The following is a 25,393-nucleotide window of genomic DNA, read 5'->3' as shown; positions in this document are numbered from 1 at the left end:
GTGTGTGTGTGTGTGGTGTGTGTGTGTGTGTGTGTGATGTGGACAGGAGCCTCACATGGACCTGTCAATCTCTTCTATCTGAGTAGCAATGCCCTAATTTGTACAGTGGTGGGAATTCAGGCCTTGATGGGATTGATGGTAATACTGGGGGACTTGTGTTGTTGTGGGGGTTTTATCGGAACAGATATGTCAGCTGACAATGATGATCGCAGCTGTGTTACAGGTTAACTTCCATGATCATGATCTTTACCAGTTGATTGTTTGAGAAAGTGGTTAATACAACCACTGGATTTTATAAATACCGAATGCTTAGTTTCATCATCTCTGTCTTTGTACTCTGACCATTCTTTGTTGTGCTTTATTTTATTTATATATATATATATATATATATATATATATATATATATATATATATATATATATATATATATATATATATATATATATATACATTATTTATATATTTATTGATCGTATGGCCAAAACAGATGGTCTCTCCTCTGACTCTGGGCAGCTTGAGACTTCATCTTCTAATCAGAAAACACCTGAGGGAGTTTTTCCTTACTACAGTTACCAGAGTGCTTGCTCAGGGGGTGAGTAAGATTAGACCTTACCCTTGTGATCATAATTAGAATTACTTGTGGTGTGAATTGGCACTATATAAATGAACTGAACACCAGAAAAGCTTTCACTTGTGTCCACGTTTTCAATAGCAGAGTGCTTTATGTCTGACCACTCAAGCGGATGACAGATAACCCCGATTGTTTTATTTCATGTTATGCCCATAATATGCCTTTCAGTAATTTAGAACATAAATCCAACCCGACTCAACATAGAGCTATTGGTGTTAAAATTTGTGTTTTGACAAGAAGTGGTTTGTACGTACAGTGGTATGATACCTTGTACAGAAAACATATACGTTAGTTCCACATAGTAAGCACACATGTTTTATTAGTAATGTTTATTAGTATTTTTTAATAAGATGCCAGCACAAAAGGACCTGCACAAACTTGATCTGTATTTTGATTTGCTGTGGGAGGCCAAGGATATGTAAAGCATGATACTACAACAACAATAAGAAATTGGTGTTGGTGTCATTCTAAAGAAACAGTATATTAAAAGTTTGCTGGAGGTGAAGTGAGTGTCTGACAGGATGATGAGTGTTGTTGAAGTTGAAGGGGCAATCGCAGAATGTCATCAGTGCATATGCCTTACAGGTAGGTTGTGAGATGGAGAAACAATATTTCTGGAGTGAGTCAGATGATGTGATAAAGTCTATATCCAAGAATGAAAGAGTAGTGATTGAAAAAGACTTCAACAGACATAATAGGAAAGGCAACAGATGGTGATGAGGAAGTAATTGGGACATATGGTATCAAGAAGAGCAATGTGGATGGCAGCTGGTGGCAAATATGGCAGAAAGGATGAAAATAGCTGTCACAAATATTTTAAGAAGATGGAGAACAAAATATGTATAAGACTCAAACACACTGGTGAAGATACTTCCAAAAGGAGATGGGAGACTGGTAAGGTGGTGGCAGGGGATGGCAGAGCTAGATTCCATCAGATGGTCATTTGTAGGGTGACTTCGGAGGTGAAGAAGAGAAAAATAGCAACAGCTGAACCAAGAAACACTTGATAGAAGCTGAAGGAGAAAGACTGTTGTGTGAAATTCAGGTGAGATAGGCACTGGATGGAGGTCAAGTGATTCTGGACAATGAGACAACAACTGCAGATGTGATGAGGGAGATAACTAGGATGGGACTAGGTGTGAAGTCTGCATAGGGGAAGGACTACAAAGAGACATAGTGGTGGAATGAAGAAGCACAGGAAATTATAAAGAGAAAGGTTGGCAAAAAAGAACTAGGAAAGTTGGAGATTTAATGAAAAGAGTACAAGGAAATGTGAAATAAGATGAAAAGAGATGTGACAAAGGCTAAGGAACGGGCATATAGTGAGGTGTGCATGAAGTTAAACACTACAAAAGAGAAATGACTCTACACATTGGCCAGACAAAAGGACTGAGCTGGAAAGAATGTGCAGCAGGTTTGGGTGATAAAGGATGCAGATGGAAATTTGCAGACAAGTGAGGAGAGTATGTTGGAAGGATGGAGTATTTTGAGGAAACTAATGGAGTAGTGAGTGAGTCGAGAGCGAGAAGGCTGGATGAAGATGGATGATGTAGAAAGAGTAAATAAGGAAGTACAGGGGATTAGTAAGATGAAGTGAGGACAGCTAAGAAATGGATGAAGAATGGAAAGGCACTCGTCCAGATGAAATAACATTGGAGGCATGGGATTGTTAGAGAGCATGGCAGTGGCGTTTTACTGGATTGTTTAATAAAATCTTAGAAAGTGAGAAGATGCCTGCGGAATGAAGAAGTGTAGTCGTTTTTATTTTTAAGAATAAAAATGATGATCTGCAGTAACAACAGACATAACATTGATCAGCCATATCATGAAGTTATGGGAAGGAGTAGTGAAAGTTAGGCTTTGAAAAGCTGGGAAGATCTCCAAGTAGCAAAGAAAGAGCACTGCAGATGCCATGTTTGCTCTGAGAGTGCTGATGGAGAAGTATAGAAAAGGCCAGAAGGAATCGCTTTACACATTTATGGACTTTGAGAAGTGCCAAGAGAAGAGTTGTGATATTGTATGAGGAAGTCTGGAGTGGCAGAGAAGTATGTGAGGGTGGTGCAGGATATGTATAAGGACAGTGTGACATGAGATGTGCATTAGAAATGACAGTATCCTTCAAAGTGGAGGTGGGATTACACCAAGGATCAGCTCTGAATCCTTTATTGTTTGCAATGGTGATGAGCTGGTTGAGATCAGACAGGAGTTTCCATGCACTACGATACTTGCAGATGACACTGTGATCTGTAGCAGGAGTACTGAGTAGGTTGAGACTAGCCTGGAAAGGTATGCTTTGGAGAGAAGGAAAATCTACTGGAGCAAGACTGAGTACATGTATGAATGAAAGGGAGCCTGGTGGAATTGTGTGGTTGCAAGAAGTCAAGTTGGTTAATGTAGATGAGTTTAAAGATATAGGTTCAAGTGTCCAAATAATGGAGAATGTGGCAGAGAGGTGAAGAAGAGAGTGCAGGCAGGGTGGAGTGGCTGGAGAAAGGTGGCAGGAGTGATTTGTGATAGAAGAATATCTGCAAGAGTGAAGGGAAAGTTTACAAGACAGTAGTGAGACCAGTTATGTTGTACAGCTTAGAGACTGTGGCACTAACAAAAAGGCAGGAGGCAGAGCTGGAGATGACAGAGCTGAAGATGTTGTGATTTTCTTTGGGAATGAACATATCAGAGGGACAGCTCAGGTGGGATGGTTTGGAAACAAAGTCAGAGAGGTGAGATTGAGACTTTGGACATGATCAGGGAGTGACCCAGGTATATAGGAAGAAGGATGCTGAGGATGGAGCCACCAAGCAGGAAGAGAAGAGAGAAGCCAGAGAGGAGGTTTATGGATATGGTGACAGAGGACATGCAGATGGTTGGTGGGACAGAGGAAGATGCAGAAGAGAGATGAGGGTGAGATGGAAATGATTGATCTGCTGTGGCGACGCCTAACGGGAACAGCCGAAAGTAGAAGAAGAAGAAGAAAATATCTAAATCTTACTGTTTGTTTTTAGGGGTTTAGACTCTGGGCTTCCAGGCAAAAAGTGGATAAAGGAAACAGGTGCAGTGACTTTTATATTTTTGACAGACATTATTTTTCAAAGATATTGGTAGATATTTCTCTAAAAATCTGTGGTTTAATGAAAAATAATGCAAGCTTTTAGATTTGGAGCAAGTTATGAGATTTCACTGTACAATATCATTTAACCTAACTATCACACTGAGGTTTTGTGATTCAAAAACACATCAAAACTGTCATAAACAATAATAATGATAATAATAATGCTAAACTAGATTGCAAACACACACACACACACACACACACACATATATATATATATATAGACGAGGTCTGTCAATAAAGTATTGGTCCTTTTTATTTTTTTCAAAAACTATATGGATTTCATTCATATGTTTTTACCTCAGACATGCTTGAACCCTCGTGCACATGCGTGAGTTTTTCCACGCCTGTCGGTGACGTCATTCGCCTGTGAGCACTCCTTGTGGGAGGAGTCGTCCAGCCCCTCGTCGGAATTCCTTTGTCTGAGAAGTTGCTGAGAGACTGGCGCTTTGTTTTGATCAAAATTTTTTCTAAACCTGTGAGGACACATCGAAGTGGACACGGTTCGAAAATTAAGCTGCTTTCGGTGAAAATTTTAACGGCTGATGAGAGATTTTGAGGTGATACTGTCGCTTTAAGGACTTCCCACGGAGCGAGACGTCGTGCAGCGCTCTCAGGCGCTGTCGTCAGCCTGTTTCAAGCTGAAAACCTCCACATTTCAGGCTCTATTGATCCAGGACGTCGTGAGAGAACAGAGAAGTTTCAGAAGAAGTCGGTTTCAGCATTTTATCCGGATATTCACTGTTAAAGGAGATTTTTTTAATGAAAGACGTGCGGACGGGTCCGCGCGTCGGCGGCACAGGAAAAACACCTCCGTTGTGATAACATTTGTAAAATCCAGGCGGCTTTTGATGGCTTTCAGTGGAGTGAGTATATGAGAAATTGTTTAACAGCTGGACATGTTCCAACTTGTCCTTAAGGCTTCCAACGGAGGTGTTTTTCCTGTGGCGGAGCATCGCGGCGGCTGCGAGCCGACGCTGCAATCCGCCCGCACGTCTTTCATTAAAAAAATCTCCATTAACAGTGGAATATCCGGATATAAAATGCTGAAACCGACTTCTTCCTGAAACTTCTCTGTTCTCTCACGACGTCCTGGATCAATAGAGCCTGAAATGTGGAGGTTTCAGCTTGAAACAGGCTGACCGACGGCGCCTGAGAGCGCTGCGCGACGTCTCGCTCCGTGGGAAGTCCTTAAAGCGACAGTATCACCTCAAAATCTCTCATCAGCTGTTAAAATTTTCACTGAAAAGCAGCTTAATTTTTCGAACCGTGTCCACTTCGATGTGTCTCACAGGTTTAGAAAAAATTTTGATCAAACAAAGCGCCAGTCTCTCAGCAACCTCTCAGACAAAGGAATTCCGATGAGGGGCTGGACGACTCCTCCCACAAGGAGTGCTCACAGGCGAATGACGTCACCGACAGGCGTGGAAAAACTCACGCATGCGCACGAGGGTTCAAGCATGTCTGACGTAAAAACATATGAATGAAATCCATATAGTTTTTGAAAAAAATAAAAAGGACCTATACTTTATTGACAGACCTCGTATATGTATGTGTATATGTATATGTATATGTGTGTGTGTATGTATGTATGTATGTATGTATGTATGTATGTATGTATATTGTCTTATAAATTGCAAAACACCACTGAAGATAAATTGTTCAAATGAAGAAAATAAACATTTCTTTCAAACATGAGAAGTGCCAACACATTTTATTCATTTACTTTAATTTTTAATTATTTTAAAAAATAGTTCAGGTGCGGGCAGCACGGTGGATTAGTGGTTAGCACTGTTGCCTCACAGCGAGAAGGTTGTGGGTTCGATACCTGTGGCCTTTCTGTGTGTTGCATGTTCTCCCCGTGTTTGCGTGGGTTTCCTCCGGGTGCTCCGGTTTCCTCCCACATCCAAAGACATGCGGGTTAGGTGGATTGGGATCTTTAAAATTGTCCGTAGGTGTGTGTGTGGGTGTGTCTGTGTTTGATTGTCTATTTGTGGCCTTGCGACAGACTAGCGTCCTGTCCTGGGTGTACCCCGCCTCGCGCTCTGTGACTGCTGGGATAGGCTCCAGCCCCCCGCGACCCTTAATTGGACTAAGCGGTAGAAGATGGATGGATGGATGGTTCAGGTGCATTAAATATGCGACACAGCATATAAATTGCATGTACGAGGTCTATTAGAAAAGTATCCGACCTTATTATTTTTTTCAAAAACCATATGGATTTGAATCACGTGTGATTACATCAGACATGCTTGAACCCTCGTGGGCATGCGAGAGTTTTTTCACGCCTGTCGGTTACGTCATTCGCCTGTGGGCAGTCTTTGAGTGAGGAGTGGCCCACCCTCTCGTCGATTTTTTCATTGTTTAGGAATGGCTCAGAGACTGCTGCTTTGTTTGATCAAAATTTTTTCAAAACTGTAAGGCACAACTGAGTGGACACCATTCGATAAATTCAGCTGGTTTTCGGTAAACATTTTAACGGCTGATGAGAGATTTTGGTCTGGTAGTGTCGCCGTAAGGACGGCCCACGGCGCCTGACGGCGATCTGCGCTTCGAGGCGGCAGCGTCTCGCCGTTTCAAGTTGAAAACTTCCACATTTCAGGCTCTGTTGACCCAGTAAGTCGTCAGAGAACAGAGAACTTTCAGAAGAAGTCGGCATGAGGAGTTTATTCGGACATTCCATTGTTAACGGACATTTTGTAATGAAAGAACGTGCGGGCAGAGTCGCATTTCGGGCCGGACCCGACCGCGGGGGGTCGCGACAGGAAAAACACCTCCGTGTTGGAAACCTTAACGGCCAAGTTGGAACATGCCCAAGCTGTTAAACAATTTCTCAGTTACTCACTTGTTGAAAGCCATCAAAAGCCGCCTGAATTTTACAAATGGTTTTCAACACGGAGGTGTTTTTCCTGTCGCGGAGCACACAGATTCGCCCAGTCGTCACGGAAATGACTCGGCGAATTTGCGCGCACGTCTTTCATTACAAAATGTCCTTAAACAGTGGAATGTCCGCATAAAGTCCTCATGCCGGCCTCTTCTGAATCTTCTCTGTTCTCTCACGACGTCCTGGGTGAATTAAGCCTTAAATTAGGATGTTTTCAGGTCGAAACAGGCCGACGACGGCGCCTGGAAGCGCTGCACGACGTCCCGCTCCATGGGAAGTCCTTACACCGACAGAAACACCCCATAATCTCTCATCAGCCATTAAACTTTTCACCGAAAACCAGCTTAATTTCTCGAATAGTGTCCACTCGGCTATTCCTCACAGGTCCAGAAAAAAGTTTGATAAAGCAACGCGCGCTGTCTCGAGCAACGTGTGAAACAAAGGAATTCAGCCGAGAGGGCGGGACCACATCTCACTCAAGGCCTGCCCACAGGGAAATGACGTCATGACACTCGTGAAAAAACTCACGCATGCGCACGAGGTTCAAGCATGATTGGTGTAATCGCACGTCATTCAAATCCATATAGTTAAAAAAAAATAAAAGGGTCGGTTTATTATCTAATAGACCTCGTATACTGTCTTGCAGCTCCAGTGAGTTCATTTTTCTCTTAATGAAGTGGAAAAATATAAAAAAGGCTTAAATAAATAAATAAATATGAACTAATTTCTATAAAATTAAATAATTTCATATTTTTTATCATGGGTCCAGAAATTTGATCTTGACCTGTGACTGATTCTACTCAATCAAATCACTTCTTTCTGTTCAGAGGTATCATACATACAAAGAAACTGCAGGAACTGTTTAAAATCTTCCATGCTGGACCATAACGTTTTGAAGATAGGTTATTAGAACATTAGCTGTCCACAACAACAGTCAAACTTCAAAAAAGATAGCCAGGGTTTCTGACAAAGTGATAAATTGTCATCTGTTAGTGGCACAGAAACACAGACCCCTTGTAGCAAATGTTAGAGTCTATCTGACAGATGGACTCAGATTTCCAGGAAAAACCATTCAGAAATGCTACTGTACAATTTTCTTCACACACTGAATTTCAAGTCCCTAAGCTGGGTGAATTGGGAAATAATAGGTGTCCATTCTGTAGAGAAATCGGTGTTGTTCAGGAACACAAGGATCAGTTTTCTATGACAGCTGAATAGATAGGCGGTATAATGATTGATAAACACACAGTCAGTGAAAATAGTGATGGTTGTGCACATCTGAGGACAACATAAAGGAAACAGAAGCAACAAGATACCGACCCAAAATAAATAAATAAAATCCCGTTATTTCCTCTGGACAATTTCCATGAATATGAAATCCTTTTTTTTTTTTTTTTTGCAGTCTGCACTAGGTTAAAAAAGAATCAGGGAAGAATGTTTTAGACTATGAATGGAATTTAAAGGGATGAACAGGTGCTCGTACTGTATGCCAAATAAGACGCGATGGCTTTACGGTCAGTGTCTAAATTACTGAGATGTGTCTGTGAGATTAAGATTTGCAGGATGACTTTTAGATTGTTGTTTCTTGGGAAGAAAAAAAATGTCTAGAAGGCACACAAGCTACAAATGTTATATTGTTCTTGTTGTAGAACACTGTGCTGACATTGACGATGTCATGCTGTCCAACGCTAAAGTGACTTTGTGTTTATTGGCATTCCCACCACGGCCATAAAAAAAAAAAATCAGTTTGTACTCACTTGCTGTTACTTACAAGTGTAACTTTATAGGCTTGTATAGTTGATATACATATACTGTGATTGTTTTTCAGAAGGTTACTTGACAAAGTCAGAATTCTTTGCTGTTTCCATGGCGAAACTACATGGATTCAGTTTCCTTTTGAAGAGGTAAACGGTGTGTGCACAGTGCCAGATTGTACTAATCAAACTTGTAAATGTCTATATAATTGGCCTCTAATGTTTCTCAACTGACCTAGCAGGGAGCAGATCTGGAGCTGTTACGTGAGCGTACGTGCGCTTCGAGTGTGTTGGTGTTGGGGGGTGATTAATCACTTCTTGCTGTGTTTTGATCACTGGGTACGAGCGTATCAGTGGATGTTGCACATCAGAAAAAGGTGTCACATGTTGCAGACGCAGTTGCATCCTTTTGTTCTGCAAGTACTTTACACATAATGATGTAATCTTTCAGGAAGTGTTGACTGAGGTACGAGAGTGTATTTTGGAGAAACATCAAAACGGATGTCCAACAATAATATGGAGGTGAATCTGACCCCCCCCCCCCACACACACACACACACACACTCCCTCTCATTCTCTCTTTCTGCAGACCATATCTTGTGCACGGAGTCAATGGCTCATACACTGTTAACACCTGAAATCTAATTTAGGGTCTTCAAAAAATCAATACTTGGCACGTTTGGTTTACGCACGGAACAAGAGAATTCATAACAAATCCTATTACATGTTTGCATGCAAAATCAATACAGCTGAGGACAAATATGATCATGGACTACACATTAAAGCACTGCAGTTTGTTAGGGATAAACTTATACAATCAGGATTTGATGACTGTGGGGTATGTGTTCATTCATTTCATTCATTCATTCTCATTTACTTAGGCTCTTTTATTTTTGTGGCATTTATTGTTTGGGAATCTTAATATTCCATTCACATTGCACAAGTTCAACCAATGTTTTACCCACAAAGTCCTTTTAATATTTTTCCACTTCATTAAGAAAAAAAAAATATAAACTCACTGCAGCCGCAAGATGGTATACATGCAATTTATATGTTGTGTTGCGTAGTTAATGCACCTGAAACATTTTTAAAATAATGAAAAATAAAAGTAAATGAATAAAATGTGTTGCCACTTTTCACGTTTGAAAAGAGTTTATTTTCTACTTTTGAACAATTTATCTTCAATGGTGTTTTGCAATATATATATATATATATATATATATATAATAAGATCCAGCACAGTTACCTTATGAGGATTTTGGGTCTTAGAATTAGAAGGCTTCATTTTAAAATATTAGACCTCCAAAATGAATTTGACAGTCTTCACAAAAGGTTAGGAACTTTAGTGTGGGAAGAGGCCAATAATAAGATCACAAAGTTTATAGTTAAAATTCAAATGTCCAAGCATTTAAAAAGTAAGGAGCAGCAAATCAGGAAGTTTCACAACCTTTTAGTGCAGAAAAGGCTTACTTTCACAAGCAGTGGAGGTAGGTATAAAGATACACCCAGACAAATTAGTGAGAACAGGGAAAATTGGGTAAAGAATCTCTCTGACAGGGTTCTTACACAGACAGAAAAGGATGTGCTCGCAAAGGACTAAATTTCTCAGTGACCCTTAAACATATACCGACAGTCGATTACATCACTGCAGTAAAGTCAGCCATTAAACACAACAGTCTGTCAGAGTCAGAAGCTGGGGACCTCCGACTAAGAGTCACAGCAGTGCTGAACAGTGCTAAGCCTCCTCCTTCCAACATCACAGTAGAAGAATGGAAAGCTTTGTCAGCACTGCAGAAGGACAAAAGCATCCTTATCCTGCCAGCGGATAAAGGCAGATGCACAGTGGTCCTGAACACATCGGACTAAGAGGCCAAGGTCAACAACTTGCTCAGTGACTCCAGTACGTACAAGCGTCTGAAGAGAGACCCCACGAGCGGCTATAAGAAGAAAATCATTAGCTACCCCCAAAACCTGGAGAAAGAGGGACTCATCGACAGGCAGGAGTACTACAAACTGTACCCTGGGGATGCCACTCCATGCATCTATGGGCTGCCCAAAATCCACAAACATGATGTGCCATGCAGGCCTATTGTATGTAGCACAGATTGCATCACTTACAATTTGGCCAAGCACCTCAAGTGGATTTTGGCTCCTCTAGTGGGTAACTCAGACCACCATGTGGAGAACACACAAGGACCTTCAGCTGGAGGCAGATGAAACTATAGTGTCATTCGATGTGACATCGTTGTTTACCTGCATCCCCACTGCTGAGGCAGTCGCAGCTGTGAGGCAGAGGCTGCTGGAGGACGCGTCTCTACTTGAAAGGACCAAACTTACATCAGACCACATCTGACAACTCTTGGAGATCTGTCTTAACACCACATATTTCCTTTTTAGGGGGAATTACTACAGGCAGATCCATGGTTGTGTGATGCGGGTCTCCGGTATCCCCCATTGTGGCCAATCTGTACATGGAGCTAGTGGAGAAGAGAGCCTTGGCGTCTTTCACGGGCATCTCTCCCAGTCACTGGTTCAGATATGTCAATGGCACATGGGTTAAAATCAAGCAACATGAAGTGGAGGCCTTTACAGAGCACATCAACTCGGTGGACTCCAATATCAAGTTCACATGTGAGGATGCCAGAAACAACCATTTAACCTTCTTGGACTGTGATGTTACGATTGGAGAGAACAGGCAGCTCCAGACAGGGGTTTACAGAAAACCCGCTCACACTGACCAATATTTGCTCTTTGGCTCAAACCACCTCCTTGAACACAAGCTCAGGGTGATCAGGACTCTTCAACACAGAGCCCTAAAGGGGCCCACAACTACAGAGGGAAGGGCTAAAGAACAACAACATGTATGGAAAGCCCTCACAGTATGTGGGTACCCATGATGGTCCCTAGATAAAGTGCAGAAATCCCAAAGAACAAAGAGACCAGACAGACAGGAGACGAAGCCAAGAAGAAGAGGAGTGTCTCTGATATTTAGCAGGAGTAGGGGAAAAACTACAGAGGATCTTCAGACAGCACAAAATCCCAGTTTACTTTAAACCTGTTAAAACCATGAGACAGAAATTATTTCACCCTAAGGACAGGATCCCTAGTTACAAACAGAGCAATGTAGTGTATTCTATCAGATGTCAAGAAAACTGTAACTAACACTATACAGGTGAGACTAAGCAGCCGTTGCACAAAAACTATACCAGCACCGCAGAGAGGGCGCCGGTGGACCACAGTCTGCAGTTCATCTCCACCTTAAAGACACTAACCACATGTTTGAGGACAAGGAAGTTAAAATCTTAGCCAGAGAAAAGAAATGGTTTGAGAGGGGAGTGAAGGAAGCATTATATGTGAAACAGTTCAAACCCAGCCTTAACCAGGGAGGGGGTCTGAGACACGCTTTGTCCCCTTTTTACAATGGGGTACTCAGGTCAAAGCAGTTTCAGTCTTTTGTTCATGGTAATGAGTCATTCACATCATCAGGAGAGTCGTCAGGAGAGGCGTCAGTCTCATCATTAGGAGGGACAGTTGCCCTGTCATTTGGAGGGCACTAGAGCACAATAGGTGCTAATTAGAGCAATTGTTAGTCACTAGCCCATAGCAGTCTGCCTCTTGGTAGAAGGGGTCTGGTTAGGTTTAAAACTCCAGCTTTTGCTGACTTCTGTCATTCTTCTCTACAGGAGTCAAGACAGAAGTCGGACTACCAGAGCAAGAATTTTAGCTGAGGAAGCTTCTGCGATTAGAAGTGAAACGTCCTCACGTCAAGTAACCCAGTCCAGTTGAAGATTCAAGCTTCTCTACTACCTCAAATACACTTTGGTGTTCACATAGGTAGGTCTTAACAAGCACACTATGTTTCAGCTCATTGGTTCAGTGGTGTCTGAGAAGATGTTTCAAGTGACAACTGGACAAGTGGGCGTGATCACAGTTCAGGGGTCATTTCAAGGCCAAATTGAAAATTTCACAAAACCTGTTGGATATGTTTTTAGGCTTGCTGATTGCTACCCATATCGCAAATTTCAGCTCAACTGCTGTATAAATGACTGACGAATGGCTATGCATGAGATCATCGACATGGTCGCTATGGTGGCCATATTTGAAATCAGATCAGAAAGCCTTGAACAGACTTTGGTGTCCTTATGGGTAGGAACATGCACACCAGGTTTCAGCTTCATTGATTCAGTGGTTTTTGAGAAGAAGATGTTTACTTAGGTCGCAGCTTGCGCCAACAATGGACTGGTGACCCATGACACAAGCCTCTACCTTTGGTCCAGGTGAGCTACTAATGAAAAATACAATATAAATAAATGTAAATAATTAAAATGTGTTTACACTTTTCATCTTTAACAAGATTTTTTTTTTCTATTCATTAAAAAAACTTAGGTGGTGTTCTGCAATTTATAAGAAAATTGAGTTTTATACAATAAGACCTTTTTTACAACCTTTTTTTTTTAACAAATATTTTGTAATGGAGTGGCTCTCTTTGTGTAGTCATGTACCAGGTAGTACAAAAAGAAATATTTTTATTTTGGAAAAAAAAGGTTTTTAACTTGATAAAATATTTTAATAGATAAATAAATGTACATTAGACTTGTGCTTAAAAAATTTAACATCATAAATAAATAAAATAAGTAAAATCTGTGGCCATGTTTCATCTTTGGTACAAAATATGCCTTCCTTTTTAAAAGATTTCTTTGGGTGTGTTCTGCAGTTTGCAAGAAAACTGGGTTGTATTTAATATAACATTTATTCCACAAATAATTTATGATAAAGTGATAATTGTAGGTGTTAGTGACCTCTGTGTATTGTACGTTCCTGTGATGTCTGTGTGTTTTATTGTTAATTGTTTGATAACTTTTACATCAACCTGTCAGGGACTACAGATGGAAATTAGCCTATAGCTAAAATCTGGCATATTTACATATTGTATATGTTCATCAATATGTACTGTCCATTTTAAATAAATTGATAAATAAAGAAATCTGCAACCAGTTTTCAATTTTTCAATTTATTTTCATTTATTTATATAAATATTAATTCATTATATATATATATATATATATATATATATATATATATATATATATATATATATATATATATATATATATATATACACAACACCTCTCTGTCCCAAGCCAGAGTTCCGCCGTGCCTCAAGACATCAAGGATAATCCCTGTGCCAAAGAGCTCTGCACCATCCTACCTCAACGACTACAGGCCAGTTGCACTCACCCCCATCACCACAAAGTGCTTTGAGAGGCTGGTGATGAGGCGCCTGAAGCAGACCATCGATGTGACTGTAGATGAGCACCAGTATGCGTACAGGTAAAACCGGTCCACAGCTGATGCCATCTCCACCGTGGTGCATCAGGCCCTCTCCCATACAGATAACAAGGACTCCTATGCAAGGCTGCTGTTCCTGGACTTCACTTCTGCATTCAACACCATCATCCCGCAGAAACTAGTTTCCAAGCTGGATGAACTAGGAGCCCCCTCAGCACTGTGCAACTGGATCCTGGACTTCCTGACTGGGAGGCCACAGAGTGTCAGGATCAACACCACCTCATCCTCCACCATCATCCTGAACACTGGCTCACCCCAGGGTTGTGTGCTCAGTCCACTGCTGTACACATTGATGACCATCGAGTGCAGAGCCCAGCACAAGAATAATGTTGTTGTTAAGTTTGCAGATGATACAGCAGTGATCAGGCTCATTAGCCAAGGGGATGAGACAGCGTACAGGCGAGAAGTGGAGAACCTGACACGGTGGTGTGGAGACAACAACCTCATCCTCAACACCCAGAAGACCAAGGAGATAGTTGTTGACTTCCGCAGGTCAGCCCCCAACACACATCAACGGAGCAGCAGTGGAGATCGTCTCCTCCATCAGGTATCTTGGAGTCCACCTCTCCAACACTCTCACCTGGCACACCAACACCACGGCTGTCATCAAGAAAGCCCACCAATGTCTCTATTTTTTGAGGAAGTTGGGAAGGGCCAGGACTGAACACCGAGGTCCTCAGGACCTTCTACAGCTGTGCAGTGGAGTGTGTCCTGTCCTGCTGCCTCCCTGTGTGGTATGGTGGCTGCAGCAGGTGGTGAATTCTACACAGAGGACCATCAGATGCAGCTTACCACCCATCGGGGACATCTACATCTCCAGATGTAGAGACAAAGCCATGTGCATCCTCCGAGACTCCACCCAACTTGCGCACAATCTGTTCACACCCCTTCCCTCTGGAAGGAGGCTGTGCAGCATCCGGGCAAAAACGTCCAGACTGAAAAACAGCTTCTACCCGAATGTTGACAGACTGTTGAACAGTTCAACATCCACCACCAAACTGTGAACATTGCACTACATGCACACTGTCACCTTCTTAATACTCTAACGCTGCTGCTGCCGACCCTGTGCCTTGTACATACGTATATTCTAAGGCCACAGGGGTGGCCATATTGTACACTGCAAAAGTTTATACAATAGGTTAGGTTAAAAAAACTGTCCCAGTTAACTACACTGAGACCTGGAGAAACTGCATTTTGTTCTGCCTATAAGGGTCAAGTGACAATAAAATTGAGTCTGAGTCTGAGTCTAAGCTTCACTAAAAGACCCAGAATTTAGGTAAAGTTGGGGCAGCGGCAGGCTCTGTTTCCTATTAAAATGAATTAAAAGAGTAAAAAGCGTAAAACAAAACTATACCAGTATGCTAGCCATACAAAAGGGAAAATAAGTGCATCTTAAGTCTGGACTTGAAAGTCTCCACAGAATCTGATTGTTTTATTGACACAGGGAGACCATCTCCAAGTTGTCATGATCCAGCACTACAGAAAGAACTATTTTTATTTTTACTTTTAAAATAAAGTTTTCACTCAAAGATATATTTTTAAATAAAATAGAAAACTAATGTGAAATACTTTTGTTGGAAAATGGTTCTTTGGAAATGTCAAATGTTATTTTCTGCTGAGTCACTGATGGCTGATGGGGGGAGGGGGTTCAAAGACAAAGAAAAGGCTCCGCTGACTGATCTAGCGGAGGTGCAACTATAGCACAAAATTCCAGAGGGATTTTTCTTCAGCCACGATAAGGAATTAAAGTATTTTCAGACATCATTTCCTTCAGGACGTGTTGATGAATCCACTAAAAGTAACTGGTAAGACTTTATATTTATTGTGTGTGAATTTATGCCGCATGAAGACCACAGCTTTTGCCAATTAATTTTCAATTCAATTTATTCATTTTATATAGCGCCAAATCACAATGGAGTTGCCTAAAAGTGCCTCAAACAAAACAATTCAGAAAACAAAATAAAATGAATTAAAAAGTTAAAAAGCATAGTAAAAGAGTAAAAAAAGTAAAAAGCATAGTAACATAATATGCCAGTATGCTAGCCATACGAAAGAGAAAATAAGTGTATCTTAAGTCTGGACTTGAAAGTCTCTACAGAATCTGACTGCTTTATTGACACAGGGAGATCATTCCACAGAACAGGGGCACGATACGAGAAAGCTCTATCGCCCGTAGACGTTTTATTCACACTAAGGACACAAAGCAGTCCTGCATTCGCATGCATTGCATTGTGAACGCAAAGCCCAGGCCGGTACGTAGGTTTTAATTAGGTCAGCTACGTAGGAAGGTGTCAGTCCATGAACAATTTTATAGGTTAGTAGCAGAACCTTAAAATCTGATCTCATAGAGACAGGAAGCCAATGAAGAGATGCCAAAATGGGTGTAATGTGGTCAAACTTTTTGCTTTGTGTCAGAGGTCTGGCAGCAGCATTTTGAACCAATTGGAGACCCCTAACGCTGGACTGCTGTAAACCAGAAAATAGAACACTGCAGTAGTCCAATTTAGAAGAGACAAATGCTTGAATCAGGGTCTCAGCATCAGCCATAGACAGGATGGGACAAACCTTTGCTATATTTCGCAGGTGGAAGAAAGCAGTCCTCGTAATATTTCTAATGTGGAGGTCAAAGGACAAGGTAGGATCAAAAGTTACCCCAAGGTTCCTCACTTTGTCAGTGTGATATATGACACACGAGCCTAGGCTAAGCGTTAACTGGTCAAATTGATGCTGATGTCTCACTGGACCAAGAACCATCTTTTCAGTCTTATCAGAGTTTAAAAGTAGGAAGTTACTAGACATCCAGCATCTCACTGATGCAAGGCAATCTTCTAAGGATTTTATGTGGATGAGATTACCAGCAGTTATAGGCATGTAATCCCAAAGGTAATCCCGAAATGCTGCAATGTGTGCCCAAAGGTGCTATATAAAGGGAGAAAAGCAGGAGGCCTAAGACAGGTCCCTGTGGAACCCCAAATTTCATGTCACTAAAGTTAGAGGTAGTGTTATTATACAAAGCACAGTGAGAACAACTGGACAGGTATGATGTCAACCACGCAAGGGCACTTCGAGTAATCCCAAAATGATTCTCCAGCCTATCAAATAAAGTATGATGACCCAGGGTATCAGTCGCAACACTGAGATCTAACAGCACCAGAACCGTAGTGGTGTACGAGTCCATTGCAAGCAGGTCATTCACCACTTTAGTGAGAGCTGTTTCTTTGGAGTGATATTTTCTAAAGGCAGACTGCAGTGGCTCAAAAAGATTATTCTCAGTAAGGTGGTCCACAAGGTGCTGTGAAATCACTTTTTCCAGAATTTTAGAGTAAAATGATAGATTTGATATTGGCCAATAATTTTTCAATACACTAGGGTCAAGATTAGATTTGTTAAGTAATGGTTTGATCACTGCAGATTTGAAACATTTAGGAACAGATCCAGAAGTTACTGAAAGATTAATCATTTCCAGCACAGTCGGCCCAAGAGTGGGCCACAGGTCCTTAAACAGTTTTGTTGGTATAGGATCAAATAAGCAAGTTGTGCTTTTTGTAGATGTTACGAGTTTCATCAGCACACCTAGTGAGATACTATAAAATTCTGTAAATCTAGGTAACACCTCAGTGGTAGCACCCACCTCAATAGCAGGGTGTCCTGGCTGGGTTAAGGGATGCTGAGATATGCTCAATCTAAATCTGAGTAATAGGTCTGCTTTGTAGACAGTAGTGCATGCTTATAGTCTAAGATAGCATCATACCATGCAAGGTGGAATACTTCTAATTTTGAACTACACCATTCCATTCTAGACCTCTAGCCTTATGCTTGAGGTCACACAAGTAACCAATGAACCAAAGCGAGCGTGTTTTGGGAAGGCGTGGTTTTAATATCAGTGGTGCAGTCTTGTCAAGTGTAGTTTTGAGCAGCAAAACTGTAAACCTAATAAGTGAGTGGTCAGAGACCACCAGTGCAAGAGGTGTGATGTCAGTATTTGTGACAGCAATACTACGTGCGAGAACTAAATTCAGGGTTAATATTGTTGTCCATTCGGCTGCTCCTGTTTTATGTTCGTGGTTGCCACAGCGGATACAGCCAGATCTGCATAGGTGATTCAAGTTAATTAAATACTCCAGAAAATAGTATTTTGATATGTTTTAGTACCATAGTACTTGTAGCAAACACACAAACATATTCAGCAGGTACAGATTAATGACTTTACTTGGCTTTAGTAACGTCACCTTTTAAGTTTCACTCAGGAATAATTCTTAAAATATTACAGATATTATATACATTAAAATCTTTCTATAGATTCCACAGCATACAATAACTGCCACTATTTTATTTACACATGCTATGCTAGCAAAGAAAGACATGCTTATTATGTATTAAGATTGAGAACAACTTTTAAAGAATTCACTTTATAAACTAAACACTGTAGGAGGCTGCAGGCATTTTGTTATTTTAAAGAATTTATGGAACCCGCATTTCCAAATAGGATTACTATCCTTGAGCTGTATGCCTCAGTAAATGTCATCTGTTTTCCCGGGGCTGATAAAATTATATACTGATCTGGCATAACACCATGTTGAGCTCAGATGAAGACTCGTGGCCTAAGTATCATACTGTACGGATGGTAAACATTCAACCCACGCAACTCATTATTTCTGATGAGCATCAGCTTCCTGTCAGTTAGCCCTGCAGCTTTGCCAGTGCATCAATTTAGGGATTTGTCTTCCACGGGGACAAAATTCTAAGTACTGTACACCTTGTCTTTCAAGTGCGAGTCTCAAGTAGTACATTTTGTAGTGTTAAATTAACAATGTTGCAAGTACATATGGTTCAGGTAAAATTCGTGCTCACACATCATAGATTAGTTTTTCATGTTGCTAAATCCTGACAAATTGTACTGAGTTTGTTGTCTTTGTGATGCTTGATTCTTTTTCTGATGCCTGATTTTTTTTTTATTTGTGTGAAGTACCTTGAGGCAACTTTGTTGTGATTTGGCGCTATAAAAATAAATTAAATGAATAAACTCTACTTTAGTGATGCTGATCAGCATCAGTTAATATCACCCTTTTAGTCTCAGGTCTAAAAATGCTTTTCCCTTGAAACAGGGATGAAAAAAATCCCTCTTTTAAAGTGCAACTGCAATTGCCTTTGATGCACCGTAAACAGTTGGCAAAATGACAAATGTGGTTTTCTATATAAAACCATGGAGTCTTTAATATATATATATATATATATATATATATATATATATATATACTTCCTAAACATCATCATTACTGGTGATGAAACATGGGTTCATGGATGCAACCCGGAAACCAAACTTTAGTCATCACAATGGAAACATCTAGCACTGCCGAGACCAAAGAAAGCGCAACAGGTGCGCTGCAATGTCAGTGTCATGCTGATCATTTTCTTTGTCTCCTGTGGGATGGTGTACACTACAGAAGGCCAAAATATTAATAAAGAGTATTATCAGAAGGTCCTACATCACCTTTGTGATGCTGTGCACCACAAACAACCGCATCCTTGCAGTTCCACCATGACAATGCACCCACAAATTCTGCTCAGCTGATTCAGGCTTGCCTGGCCAAACACAACATTAATGTGATTCAGCAGGCTCCCTACTCTTGACATGGCTCCCTCTGATTTTTGGGTGTTCCCCAAGATCAAAACAACACACAAAGGGAGTCAGTTTGAGTCACGAGAAGACATTATGCAGAACACTGTTGCCCAGCTCCAAAATAGGCCTTCCAGAAATGCTTCCAACAATGAAAAAACTGCTGGGAGAAGTGCGTGCAGTCCCAAGTAGACTACTTTGAAGGGGAAAAGGATTTCAAAACCCGAGGTGAACAATGGTATTTTTCACAGCCAACGATTGGATAGAATGCACCTTAAACTTGGAACACATATTTTTATATTGGAACACTCTTTAAAGGAAATCATAATTCTTACCTAATAATAGGACTTCATTAGTCACTCCATCAAAGTCACAATCACTCAATCACTGATCATAAGTCTTTTATCTGCATCAACAAACCGCCTATAAAATGAAAATTGGACGGAATCATAAAAAATAGAAGGGGAAGAGTGTAGTGTGGTTATGTAAGTGGAAAGTGCAGTTTAAATGTTGAGTATTGTCTGCAACTTAAAATACTTTGTAATTTGAAAATGCTGAGTGACTGGATTATTACTGTTGATTATACCATGCCATTAGCCTAGGTTTTCAATCATTTTTGTTTACTTGTGTTTGTTTATTGCTGAAGTGAAGTACCCCACCACTGGTCTACATTTTCCAACAAAAAAAAGGTCTGTACACTTTCCAATAAATAAATAAATAAATAATAACAATAATGGAGTTCATTTTGTTCATTATGTTTGGGGTCGCCACAGCAGACACAACCAGATCCGCATTGGTATTTGGCACAAGTTTTATGATGGATGCCCTTCCTGATGCAACTCCAGTGTAATCTGGAGAAACACACACAGCTGCTGGTGTTCCAAAGAGGTCTCCCATCCAAGTACTAACCAAAGATAGCGAATATAGAGATAGAGAAGAAAATACCTCACTGTATCAGACATAGTGATCCTTTACTCCCCCCACCCCCACCCCCCCACCCCTTGTAGTCAATTGCATGTGTTGTTTCTCTTTTCTTTTAAGCCCACAGGTGAAAATGGTGTCTGTTTAATTGTTGTTATCTCTCAGATCCTTTTGGCCAAAGAATGTAAACAAAATCATGTGACCCCAGTCTCATTTTCACATCATAACTATGTGGGGTCTTCCCATAATGGATTCCAGCATTCTGAACAGTTTGGGTTTAAATCTGCTAGAAAAAAAGGCTAATTCTGCCACACATACATGAAATAATTTGCTATAACTTTGGTGAATGATCCTATAAGTATCATTTGTTCTGTCTGTTAACAAATTTGAGAGATTTGACACTCAGTAAAGGTCAAAATGGTGAAATTCTCTGAGGCTTGAAGTGTCTGACATTTTGCAGTCTAAGTATTTGGACTGTCAATGGATGCGAATAAGCAGCATGCATGCACATTTTGAGCTGCTTGGAGTGTGTAACAACTGATATAACTAACTTTGGATGGAAGACCTCTTTAGAAGACCAGGGGCTGTGTGTGTTTCTCCAGCTCAAACTGGAATTGTGACAGGCTAACACCCGGCATAAAACTTGTGCCAAATCCTGATGTGCACCTATGCTGGATCCGCTGCAGCAACCCTGAATAAGTAAAATAGGAGCAGCTGCAAGGCAAACAGCATTATTATTATTCCTGGTTCTTATTCTCTTTCTCTCTCTACTCTAAGACTACTCTCACTCTCTTTCAAGCCAACAAATTGTGTCAGATGGCTCCTCCATAAATTCAAACTCTGCTTTAACATCTTCCTCTTCAAAAGGAATTTTTCTTCGCCCCTTTACCATATGCTTGCTCTTGAAGGAATGTTGGCTCTCTGTAAACCATTTGATGGAGCTTCTCTATAAGTAATTTGCCTTGAGATAATATCCATTGTTATTTGGAACTACAGCAATGACCTAATTTCAAAATGTCATATTTTTATTCCGTGCCCAGTCCTTTGAACTACTGTGAGAAAACTGGTTTAATAATTTTTGACTAACCATGCTACATTAAAACCAACAAAAATTCAAAAATATTCATGAAACAGTGTGATATCTTTCATTTTAATGTAGCAATGAAATAAAACAGCCAAAACATCTGCAGTTCAATGCTTAAGCTGTTACAACCTATACAGAGTTTGTTTAATAATTTACTTAGGCCATACAGCCTTTGGTTGGCTTCTATCTAAAATTCGATTGGGTATAAATATAGCTGGTGTTTAGTGCGTGTAAAGGATTGAGGAGACGCAGTATAAATCAGTGCTGGTTGGTTACAGCAGGTGTTACACTTTGTCAATTAGAGGTCCTTGATGTGTAAAATTGATTGTACCTTTTCAACTGGACAGTGACATCTGTCAATTGGCTTGGAGGAAGGTTGAGGCAACATCACGGGGAGCTGAGTTGGATCCAGGGGAGGGGAAGTCTCATTAAACATCTTCTTGGTTTCACACTGGATCAATAGAGAAATGTCAGCATTTAGATACTTTCCATCTTTGTGCTTGTAAGAATGTTGCCGTGCTGCTATACCTGGCTCAGAGAACTCAGTCATTCAAGTGCATCATGATGCAAATTTTTAAAAGGGATTAAAATAGATACAATTTAGTATGAGTGACTTTACCCTGACATGAAGTGTGCTTCAACATCTAATGGGTTAAAGGTCAGTCTTCCATGTGGAATCACTGTAGCATTAATTTGTATTGATTACTAGTATTATGCTGATGGAAACCTTTGATATTAGGTTTCTGTCTGGGGACTGAAAGGACCCTCCTTACCTTTGTCACTGATTACATTCCCCACATAAAAGCACCACAGGCTCTTGTTGTTTAGACCCTAAGTGCATGCCATTTAAATGGTAATGTGTATTTCCAATACTGACAACCGTCCTCCTGATGCGACCTCTGTGATTTCTCTGACATTTAGCTACTGCTCGTGTGTGAATGACAGAATTTGTGCAGGAGGGTGTGGCATTTATTTTTCTGCCTTCACCAAATTTTTAACACTTGACCGTACTGTTAGCCAGAGGCGAGCAAAAGATAAATATCAGAAATGGCAGTTAATGTCAACATACTTTAAAAGGTTTTGTGAATGAAAATACAATGAACAATTCTATAAAGTAACAGAAAAGTGAGAGAAGTGGACAAGCAAATAACATGATCAATGAAGGAATAATTTCTTTTTGATTGTATTTTTACTGAGATATATAGCCATCCGTTTTCTTTACCCGCTTACTCCAATTAAAGGTCACAGGTGGAAGATGGGGTACACTCTGGACAGAATGCCAGTCTATCCTAGGGCCACACATAGACAGACAAACACATTCACACTCGCACACACACCTACAGTCAATTTAAAATTTAATATATTTACATATATTTAAAATACACATGCAAATGAAGCATGTGAGGTGCCATTTGGTGGGGAGGTGTAGGGAACCTTCTTGCATATGCGTGAATTTTTACTTATCAGAGGCGAGCACCAAGCCAAAAAGTGCAGATATGTACTGCACCTCCTTTGGATTTTCATGATGGAACGGCTTGAGGCCATCCACAAGCAGAAATGGCCAAGTTATGGACAGTATATGGACTTTGGTCACGGATGACCCTCATGTCACCATACAAGAAGGATGGAGGAGCACAGGTTCGATGTTTGGTTCATGTTTTGGGACATGTCCAGCTCTCCACAAGTTCTCTTATACTCACTCGACTGATAAGCACTGAAAGCCAAGACAGGCATGTCCAAACTTGTCCTCTAACACTCCGAAACAGAGGTGTTCCTTTGTCTCGCTTCATCAGCGAATCGGTCGTGACGCGCGAAGCCTCCGCGCGGCTTTCCATGACAAAATCTCTTGTTAAAAGTGAAATCTGCCGGAAAATGGCTGATGTCCAGCTCTTGTGATAACCAGAGAAAGAGCACGCGACAGTCTCGTATCCACAGAGCCATCAGCTTAGAAATGATCCAGTGGTTTGTGCTGCGACGTCGCAGCTCGGAGCGCGGTGCACCGACCGTCCTTAAAGGGGTCCTTAAAGCTGTAGTGAAAGTCCTTATTCTCTGTGAAGCCCGTAAAATTTTCACCGAAAGCCAGATACATTTTTCGAATGGTTTCCAGGTGCCAGTCTCTAACAGCTTCTGAAAAAATTCTGATGGAAAAAAAGTCCTTTTCATTCCACCATTTCCAGACAATGAAAATCTGACGAGGGGGCGGGACCACTCCTTCCACAAGGCGTGCTCACAGGCGAATGATGTCACCGACAGGCGTGGAAAAACTCACACATGCGCACGAGGGTTCAAGCATGTCTGACGTAAAAACATATGAATGAAATCCATATAGTTTTAAAAAAAAATAAAAGGACCGTTACTTTATGGACACACCACGTAAATCTAAATTAACTGATTTCACCTGCTCAAAGTGATGTTAATCAGTGAAATCACCTGCTGGAGTGGGTGGTTGCACAGAAAACCTGCACCCTCTCGGCCCTTTCTGGAACCGGTTTGAGACCTCTGGTATACATAAAAAATCTGACAAAATCTCTTGTTAAAAGTGAAATCTGCCGGAAAATGGCTCATGTCCAGCTCTTGTGATAACCAGAGAAATTGCACACGATGGTCCCAGATCCATACAGCCATCTTTTAGCAATGAAATGGTCGTTTCAACCTGTCGATCGCGGCTCGGATAGCGGCGCGCCATGCGCCATTGTGGGCCGTCCTTAAAGCAGTAGTAACACTCATTAATCTCTGTGAAGCCCATAAAATTTTCAACGAAAGCCATGTGAATTTTCCGAATGGTTTCCAGCTGCCTGTCTCTAACAGTTTCTGAAAAAATTCAGATGAAACAAAGCCCAAATCATTCCGCCATTTCCTCGCAATGAAAAAACGACGAGAGGGGTGGACCAGTGCTCACTCAAAGCCTGCCCACAGGCGAATGACGCAACTGACAGGCGTGAAAAAACTCACGAATGCACACGAAGGTTCAAGCTTGGCTGTCGTAAAAACATATGAATCAAATCCATATATTTTTTGCATAAAATAAAAAAGTCAGATACTTTTCTCACAGACCTCGTATATATGCAAGGTCTATTAGAAAAGTATCCGACCTTATTATTTTTTTCAAAAACCATATGGATTTGAATCACGTGTGATTACATCAGACATGTTTGAACCCTCGTGGGCATGCAAGAGTTTTTTCACGCCTGTCGGTTACATCATTCGCCTGTGGGCAGTCTTTGAGTGAGGAGTGGTGTTGTATGGCTGGGGGGCCTGGCTGCCTTTTTGTTTCTGTCTTTTGTTTTTCCTTCCAGGTGGCTTGCATTTGGGACTGAGTGGCTGTGTAGCTGAGTTTATCAGGACCTCACCCTGATCACCTGAGGCTGATCACCTGCGGCTCGTCAGGACTCACAGCTGTGGTGCATCTACATGGATTGGAACATGGTGGCATTTAAGACTGGAGTACACAGTGTGTATTTGCCAGAGACTCGACCTTGTGACCAGATGGGTGAGATCGTCGTCTCAAGAGCCATCTCATCATCAGTGGATGCAGAGAACGTCCAGGTTTGATGCATGGTCTGTGAAAGAGGAGGGGGTGAGGTCTCACGCTCGTCAGCACACTTCCTGAGGTACGTTAGATTTTGTGACTAACATTTATACAGTCAGTAAATGTGGTGTCCCTCACACCTTATTATATTGAGCTGTATGTAGTCGTTTAATCAGCTTCCACTGCTGTGGAGTTTTGTGAACAGGGTGTTCTATGCCTGCAGGGTGGGAAGCTGATTAGTAATTAAGCCAGGAAGTGTTTGCTGTTTGTACACCTTTGAGCAGTCCCTCTGTGTGTTGAGTGTGGACTCACATGATGATTTCTTCTTTCACAGACTTGGTTTGTCGCGGCCACCTGGGGGGTGTCGGCGGGGTCCTTGGGTCCGAACTGGTTCTGGCTCCGGACCGTTTTGTGCTGCTGGGAGCACACCGCAAATCCGCCACGCCAGACAGCGCACTTTTATATTTATCACAGCACTGTTATGTTCATTAAATTCTGTTATCCTTTGTACCAT

The 25,393-nt window shown here is 41.2% G+C and overlaps 1 protein-coding gene across 2 annotated transcripts in view; it reads right to left on the bottom strand.

Moving 5' to 3' along the window:
- Window positions 1-25,393, bottom strand: part of LOC117523206 (collagen alpha-1(XIX) chain) — a 100,486-nt gene that overhangs the window by 35,429 nt on the left and 39,664 nt on the right. For both annotated transcript variants that reach the window (XM_034184658.1, XM_034184657.1), the window contains one exon: window positions 21,682-21,801. In XM_034184658.1, coding sequence (XP_034040549.1) covers window positions 21,682-21,801 — 120 coding nt within the window. The remainder of the gene's footprint in view (window positions 1-21,681; window positions 21,802-25,393) is intronic.

This window comes from Thalassophryne amazonica, chromosome 13, assembly GCF_902500255.1.
Source record: "Thalassophryne amazonica chromosome 13, fThaAma1.1, whole genome shotgun sequence".
Taxonomy (NCBI): Eukaryota; Metazoa; Chordata; class Actinopteri; order Batrachoidiformes; family Batrachoididae; genus Thalassophryne; species Thalassophryne amazonica.
The sequence above is the reverse complement of the archived record's forward strand: the minus strand, read 5'-3'. Positions and strand labels throughout refer to the sequence as shown.